Source organism: Adiantum capillus-veneris, chromosome 3 (genome assembly GCF_014529385.1).
Source record: "Adiantum capillus-veneris isolate H3 chromosome 3, ASM1452938v2, whole genome shotgun sequence".
Taxonomy (NCBI): Eukaryota; Viridiplantae; Streptophyta; class Polypodiopsida; order Polypodiales; family Pteridaceae; genus Adiantum; species Adiantum capillus-veneris.
In genome coordinates, this window is record NC_140933.1 from 116413928 (window position 1) to 116422619 (window position 8692).

Below are 8692 nucleotides of genomic sequence, written 5' to 3' on the forward strand. Positions count from 1 at the left end.
TAACTAAAACCTATAATCTAAACCTCATCAATCGTATAATTTTGAAAACGACATAATTCAAAATGAAATTTCTTCAAACATAATTTCAAAAAAAGATTTTTCCATAGCCTAATTTCGAAACAACATAATTTCAAAACAACATGACGAGATGGAGCGTAATTTCATAATATAATTCCAAAGCATAATTTTGAAATAGAATTACCCCAAACCATAATTTACAACACAAACCATAATTTCAAAACAATTTTTTCCAAAGCATTATTTCAAAACAAAATGGCATAAAAACTTAAAGCATTGAAAGTCTAAAGCATGAAATTTTGTTTTGTCAATATACAAATTAATTTAAATTAATTTAATATGTATTAAAATTTTGAGCACTTACATGTGGCCTATCTGAGCAATAAAGGGTCTTGTAAACGTCCTTGAACCTGCAAAAACGTACACACATATACACACTATGTTAAACCCTAAACCCTAGACCTATAAGCAAACTTGAAAAGAATCTCACCTTGGTGCTAGAGAGTAGTCCACAAGCAAGATTTTCACCTCCGCCAAATTGTTGAGCACCACATCTGTAGTAGCAGAGGAGAAGGAGGGCAAGAGAAGAGGCCCAAAAACTAAAGAAATGCGCAGGGAAAGACCCGCGGGCTCGTTTATTGTAGGGTCCGTCGATTCAGGCATCCGTCCAGGCGTCAGAAATCTCATCTATACAGGCTTCCAAAGAGACACCAGTATCTACGTCGAAAATTCAAAAGTGATTTTTTTAAAAAAAAATCATCTCCCTCCGTACTTACCTACACATATACTGACGCCCGCCCCATTGACGCCGGTAATTTGGCAACGGAATTTAAGCAACCTCTTTTAGTGCTTGAACTTGAATCCATATGACGCTAATTAATTTGTTACTTTTTATGCTTGAATGGCTGGTTGTTATCTTCATTGTAGGCTTCAGTACTATTGCAAACATTTTGTCTTGGCATTATATGAAGCACGATATTTTAGAAGTGTTGTAGGTTATTATCACATGGAGTTTGATATAGATGATATGGAGTCACTATACGGGAGTTAGGTATGCAACGGCCTCTCAATTGCAACTTTTCATACGGTCCCTATGGAGTGAATGAATGGATGTTTAGAATCTATTCTTTGGGTGACTCACCTCGACGCCTCGATCATAATGTTCGACGTGTTGGACCTTGGATCTTGAGAGTTCCAAGTAGAATGTGTCGTAGGCTCAACTTCTCTAGATGATCGAACACTCTGACCCATTGTCTATGCATTTTAAGAGCCATATTTTTTTACTTAATGTTGGCTTATTGAAGTGGGTTTTTATCTACTACATAGGTTAATAAGAGAGAGAGAGAGAGAGAGAGAGAGAGAGAGAGAGAGAGAGAGAGAGAGAGAGAGAACTTTGTTAATTGCTAATGTAGGTTAACATGGGTCATAATGTATTGGCTATTCTCCCAATACATATGAAGATGCTTATTTATTTGAAAGTTAAGGATGAGTACATTTCTCAAAGAAATGGTACATGGTGCTAGTGGCATCATTGGGTGTATTCATATGCAGATGGGTGGTATGGAAATAGTGGACGCTTAAGCATTTCACTATGCAAAATGTCACAAATATTGAGCAAGATAAAATTGACGAGAGTCCTATAAGGACTACCTATGGTTGATATTTATTATGTCAATGTTGACGGTTGTGATATTCACTTGCGAAAGATATATCACAATCATAAATCTTATATTTTAGATGAAGAGTTTGAAGTTTTGAAATTAATTGTGAAGTTAATCAATGGGATATATTGGAGTGATCCTCAACCATCCAACTATAGAGTAGAATATGAGTTGTTGTAAATAAAAACATTGAGGTTGTTGTAAAGACTTTGACCTAATGGATCTCTTGACATTTTTTTGGCAATGCATCTATATTTTGGCATGACTTTGAGTAATTGAAGTGTTCGCATTGCACTTATACTTTTTTAAAGTGTTTAAGTGCACGTTTAACAAGTGGCCATGTTGATCATCTCTCTCTCTGACTGTCTCCCCATAATTTTAAGCTTTGAGTACTAATGTTGTCCTCTTTTCTTGCAACCAATTAAATGGCCCACGAAATTGTGAATATTTTCCAAGTGTAAAAAATCCTATTGTTGATGCCTTTGAAGAAATTTTGTTATCTAGTGAATGGGGATGGCAATGGGCATGGCAAGCGATCGAGAAAAACTACACTGGTTGCGGGTCATATGTAGATGAAGAGCTGGACACGATTTACATCAGGTTGCTTGACCCCTATTTCTTTCCCAATCTTAGGCTTATGCTCTTAAAGCAAGAGCTTGGGTTGATTCCTCATTACAAGATTTACTTGAGCTGAGTTCAAAAAATAGACTTAAGAGAAGTGTGTAGAGCTCCAACTCAATATCTTGATCCTGTTGAAATAGCGCGACTAAGAGTGCTATGTAGATATATTCCTTAGCCTTTTTGGCAATAATGTAAACTTTTTTTTTTTTGAAATATGTCTCTTTGGTGATGTGCTTTTATGCAATCTCTGTGTGTGTGTGTGTGTGTGTGTGTGCAAAAGGGGGAAGGAGAAGAGAAAGATGCAAAAAGGCTAAATGTAGCAGGAGTAGTCTAAAGGGGCCAAAGGCAGAGTGAGACAAAAACTTGCATTTGAACAATGGTAAATAAGTATCCGTAGGTTACTGGTGATAGTGTCAATCGTGTGTGTGTCATGGAGAGATTTATAGAGATACACACATACACACACACAAACACATACAAAGTGAGGTGGTAAGAGCAAGCGAGACCCGCCAGTAGGCGGGTCGCGCGAGCTAGTAACATAATATGGTAGAAGGGGAAGCCCTTTACATGTGTCGAAATCTACGACATAAAGGCTAAACTACAAAACTGAAAGAAGCCCCTATGCACGCTGTCGAGGGATATGTGTTCGCTACGTGAGCCGGGCAGGCACCGGGCCTTTGGCTGTGGGAGGTGTGAAAGAGAGAGAACAAGAACAACTGATGCTACTGACACTGGCAATCACCGTACCCGTCAATTAATTGATTAATACATTTGAGTACAACTTAATCCTTTACCAATGCGGGTTGTTAACAGCACCGGCACTTGGATCGTCTGCTAACTAGGAGTTTAAGCTCCCGCTTTACAGAATTAATCGGGCCGTTAACGACACTGGGCTTCACAGAATGATTAATCAAACATTAGCTGATGACGGTGAAGTAACTTCTGCAAACTTTATCTCGATTCATTGTCTCAATCTTCAGGCTTCAGAAATGATATGCAGCTTCCTACTCTGTTTGCATGCACTGCCTCAGTTCCCGAAGCTCGATCCCCTTTCAACTCGAATCCCTTTGCTTTTGCACCCTTGTCTTATACTTGCTCAATCTCGGCTTATGTAGGCTCAAATCTTATGCTTGCTCAAAGCTTGATCTCCTTTCAAATCCCTTACGTATGTCCAATGCTTGTTGCCTTGTCTTATCCTCTTTTTTCTTTTTGTCTTCAACTCATCCAGCTTTAGACCCTCCTTGAACCTTCTTCTTCAGCTTATGCTACCTTCCCCTTCGAAGCTTCCCAATTTTCCTTCATGCTCGACTTGCTCCGAGCTCTCAAGGCTTGCCTTGCTTTCTATGTTCAAGCTCGAGAGGGAGAGAGGAAGAGCTTTGACTGCTTCCCGTTCCTAGCTCTGAGCCTTCCTCGTTATCTTCTTTTCTCGCCTTGGCCTTCTCAAGCCTTGACAAACTCGCCGCCTTGCTTCCTCGGCCAAGCTCCTTACGCTTGTAATCCCCGCCTTCGAAGCTTCCCAATTTTCCTTCATGCTCGACTTGCTCCGAGCTCCCAAGGCTTGCCTTGCTTGCTATGTTCAAGCTCGAGAGGGAGAGAGGAAGAGCTTTGACTGCTTCCTGTTCCTAGCTTTGAGCCCTCCTCGTTATCTTCTTTTTTCGCCTTGGCCTTTCGCTTGTAATCCCCGCCTTCCGTTAGCGAGGATGAGTCGAGGACAAGAGAAAGAGATAGCTTTCTTCGCCTTCGCCCCTCGAGCTCACGCTCTCCTCCTTGCCTTCCTTCCCGTCTTCAACCACCCGTTAGCTCTCCTTGGTTCCTCTTCTTTCCTCGTTTGTTTGCAATCTCCTCTCATGCAAAAGGTGTTTTCTATTATTAGCATGCCCCCTCCCTTAGCAACGACGGCGTCGTAGTTGCTAGGGAGCATAAAATACTGCCCCCGGTGACATGGCACTCGAGATTTCAATCTCCTCCAAAATCTCCGCGAGTGGCACCAAAAGGGAGCGCGCAGGCCTGATGGGTAATTTTTATTTCATGAGGGAGCACGTCCAAGCTTCTGAGCACCCGCTACGAGCGGATTTATTGACTGCTGCTTCCTCCTTCGCTGCCTGTGCCATTCTTGCTCCTTTCTTTTCTTTTCCCATTGTCTCCTTATTAAACCCCTATTAGGCCCTTATTGGGCGGGTGCCCTTTTCTTTTTTAATTGTATTGGCCTCCTTAAGCTTCCACGGGCTTTTAAAACACAAGCAAAGGTAATTGTATCCAGGGAGAGTTCTCAAATTGCAGCCTATCAAAGCATTTCAATGCGGCTCCGCCTTGGCCATCTCAAGCATACCCTTCAATAAGCACATTCCAAGTGAGTACATCCCAAACAGGAAGCTTGTCAAGCACTTCTTGTGCTTTTCCAAGTACATTACATTTGGCATGCATTAGGCACCGATCAAGGATTTGCTCTGTAAAAAAGAAGAAGGCATCATATTCGGTACACATGCCGGCTAAGGCAATGCCAAGCACAACATCTCTCTCGAGCAGTCCTTGACTACCAATATCTTCGTGAATTTTATTGTCCATACCAACATCTCAAATAATGCCAAATTTACCCAGCCCAGCAATGCCGACAACTGACACCGGCTTCTTCTTGACAAGCCGTAAATCCCTTTAGACTTCTCAAACTGCATAAAATGCGTATAAACCTTGCCGAGGCTGTAAAACTCTAGATGGCACTCCGACCGAGTGGACCAAACTGGTACGGAGCCGGTCCCCGATGAATCTTTAACGACCAATAACTTGGCAACCGAAACTCCGATCGTCGCTGATCTGAAAAGACCGACGCGCTCCACAAAGTGAGCTCTTCAGGCCCATGCATTCATTTCATCTTTGTCACTTCAACTGCAATTGCCCAATCCGGTACGGATCTGCAATCGACTTGAACTTTAAACTGCCATAACTTCTTCATTGTAGCTCCAATCGACGAATCGTAAAGACAGGCCGGTAGAGCACTTCAAGCACTGCATTTCTAGATCATAATCTTCCATCTGTGCTCACTTCTAGCATTATCATTTTTGGCATCATTAAAGCATTTGTTGGCCCTTTTTAGCTGCATTTGGCATACACTAATCATTAAACTTGGCCTGTGAACAAACCCTCATCAGTGACCATTAATCAAGTAGGCTTTCAATAAGCTTGACTTGCATCTTCTTGGCATATTTCTTAGCATGGGAGCGGAGCTGCACGACAACGAGAGAGAGAGAGAGAGAGAGAGAGAGAGAGAGAGGCCGCTGAAGGCGGCCGGTCGTACTAGTATTATTATAAAAGTGGCAAGATTCCGGACCACCAAGTGGCAACGTCTCCTTCCTTCAAGCCAAGCCCTGAGCGACTCACCTGATAGAGAGAGAGAGAGAGAGAGAGAGAGAGAGAGAGAGAGAGAGAGAGAGAGAGAGAGAGAGAGAGAGAGATGTCGCCTGTTTGTACTAGTGAATTATCTATATCTGCACTATTATGAAAGAGGAAGAGACTCCGGTAAACCAATTGGTAGCTTCTCCTTCCTTCAAGCTAAGCCCCATAAGACTTGGCAAACAGCCAGAGCCAGAGCCAGAGAGAGAGAGAGAGAGAGAGAGAGAGAGAGAGAGAGATGGCACCTTGGGAGGGACGCCGTCGTACTAGTCAATATGATTCACGATACGATTATGCTCGTTCCAAGTTCCCCTTCCCTTGACACAAAAGTCAGCAGCAGAAAAGTCAACACAGACTTTACAAACCCGACGTGGAGGATTGTAGAAGGTGGGGTACATGGGGATGTACGTAATAAGTCAAGAAGTTCATCATACTTTACACAAAAGCCAATTGAAGCTGCAGATATAAATTGCAATTTATGAGCTCATAATTAATTAAGCATGGATCACGAAAGCAGGCATTTTGCCACAACCCTACTGTGGGGAGTGGGCATGACAGTGTACGCCTTCATCTTGGACCGTTGGCATGTTATGCACTACCTTCCGCCCATAATGCGTCTTGTGGTGCAACTATGGAATTACCCATCGCAGTCACCCATATCCCTGCTTGCAGAATTGAACAAAGCCAACACGCGGGAGGTTGTGAAGCAGCGATTGCGAGCTAGAGGCGAGACAGAGCTGCTTCTTGAACCCCTGCATTTAGTTTCCTGCTGTGATGTGTATGTTGCTGCCCCGCAATCCATCGCCGCTGATGTCATATCTACCTTCGGGCTCTACCGATACAAATATGGAGAGTCGCAATCTGCCGATGTCTACTTGGACAGGCACTTCATCAATACAGGAGGTCCTAATCAGCCTATGATCCGGCAAAGCATCATGAACGAGGCAGTGCTGATCGCAGGCAGGCAGCCCAGCCTCGACGAGGTGCCGTCTACCTTCATCTTCAAGCTGGATGTCAATCCTGCGGCGTTAGAGTTTGTGCTTAATTCGATCTTATTCCCCGAAGGAAGGGTTCCAGAATCACAGGTATATTTAGTATTTTGCTACAGATACACAAGCTCGTTTCCTTTGTCCAAGCGAGGGTATAACTGTCTCATAACTGTATGAAATGTATATACACCATTCATATGTGAGAGCATGTAAATAACGCCCACCTCGGGCATGGCAGTCCTTCTGGACATCCACTAGCTAGGCCTTTTCTACTGGGTGAGAATCCCAGAGTACCAATTAGGCAGATCAGGTGTGACTGGAACAAAAAGGGATGACCCTCTTGGCCTTGGTCCTCACTCCTCAAGTGCATCAGAGCTATTGCGGGGATGATTCCCCGGATGACGTGGTGAACAAGGGGATATGGAATAAATGACATGGCATGAAAAAACTCCCCCCCCCCCCCCCCCCCTTCTCAATGTTCTTCTGTTGCATCCTCCCAAGCAGAGAAATACATTCATCACATTTTCTTTTGTGGGCTGTAGATTACACACCTCAAGCATGCTCTACCCAGAAGCAGTCTGGCCCCAATCCTCGTTACTCTTCAAGCAGCCAGTTGCGTGGTTGCCATATCCGTCCGTCTGGCTCGCAATATGGGCGTCAGCCCCATGGAAGCTATAGGTGCGTACTATGGAGTCCATATCCTCATGAACCAACTTGTCCGCTGGTCAGTCGACCTCCCGAGCAATCAATTCAGGCCGCTTATTGTATACCTTGATGCCCATCTCTGGCAAGAGACAATACTCCCCGCTCTTCAGACGATTGGTACCAACCATGCTCCTGGTGCAGCTCCTTCAGCAAGCCCCCTAATCAGGAAGCTGGTACTTACTTTGCAAGCAATGCTTGTCTGCATCATGTTGGCTTTTTCAATTCATTGGTTCCTATCAGTGGGCTTGTTCTGTGCCACGGTGGGTCTCCTGTTCGTTCTCGCCATCAGCATAGGTTGTCCAAATTTGTTCACATTCAAGCTAGAGGCAATACTTCCCGCAGCATTCGCTACAGATGTCCTAGTGCACATTGCTCTGGCACTAGCAATAATTTGCTCTGCCAAGTACTGGTGGAATACCGGTTTCCACTTGAAAACCCTTCCACAGTTTGGCTTTTGAACATAATTACCTTTCCTAAACACCCTGTAATAGTTAAGAACATGGTGCCCCTCCAAGCATCAAATCCCCTTCTAAGATGAACTTGTAGCAAATTTCTTCCTTAGGACAGGAATGCTACAATACTGGTATTTTGCAGCCTTCGCCCTGGAAAACAATTCCCCGCTGTAAGCACTCTGCGCCTCTCCAATTACATAGCCTTAGAGGCTCGAATGTTAGTTTCACGGCCATTGAATGGAGAATTTATCCAGCTTGTGAGCGATGATCTCTCTCTCTCTCTCTCTCGTATCCCCCCCCCCCCCCCCCCCCCCCAAAAAAAAAAAATGACGCACGGGCACGAGCACTACGGCAGTGAGATCTCACCTACATTCTCTCTCTCTCTCTCTCTCTCCCTCGTAGATTGGATTTGTTTCCTCTTGAATAACACATCGTGTAGATCTTTGAGGTCTCTTGGAATTGTTTCAACCATGTTAAAAGCTTCTCGCTCTCTCCTCCTACTACTCCTTCTTCTCCTGGGGTAGTTTGTCAAGATTCTCTTCTTCTTCTTCTTCTTCTTCTTCTCTCTCTCTCTCTCTCTCTCTCTCTCTCTCCCTCCCTCTCCTATTTTGTTATGTTGTGATCACACGAGGGATAGTTTCAATAAGATGTTATTTATGCAACTATGCAAAAATAGGATCGCATGACCACTCCCTTACGTACATTAGCATTTTCCAAAGTCTCCCAAGGGCTAATCTTTAAGAATTTCTATATACTTCCCCCTTGGCTCTCCAAACTTGGAAAGGGTTCCTTGAACCCTTTTTGGAGGGAAGTTGCTCCTCAGGCAAGCAACAAAGGGATCTCTAAACTATACACCTTT

General features: G+C 43.8%; 1 protein-coding gene across 1 annotated transcript; it reads left to right on the forward strand.

Annotated features, from left to right (window-relative positions):
* Positions 1 to 6176: 6176 nt before the first annotated feature.
* On the forward strand, positions 6177 to 8098 carry LOC147461549 (uncharacterized). The gene is made up of 2 exons (XM_086501315.1): positions 6177 to 6772; positions 7219 to 8098. Exons 1-2 carry the CDS (start codon positions 6188 to 6190, stop codon positions 7837 to 7839), a joined length of 1206 nt encoding a protein of 401 aa, XP_086357441.1. The 5' UTR covers positions 6177 to 6187; the 3' UTR covers positions 7840 to 8098.
* The last annotated feature ends 594 nt before the right edge of the window (positions 8099 to 8692 follow it).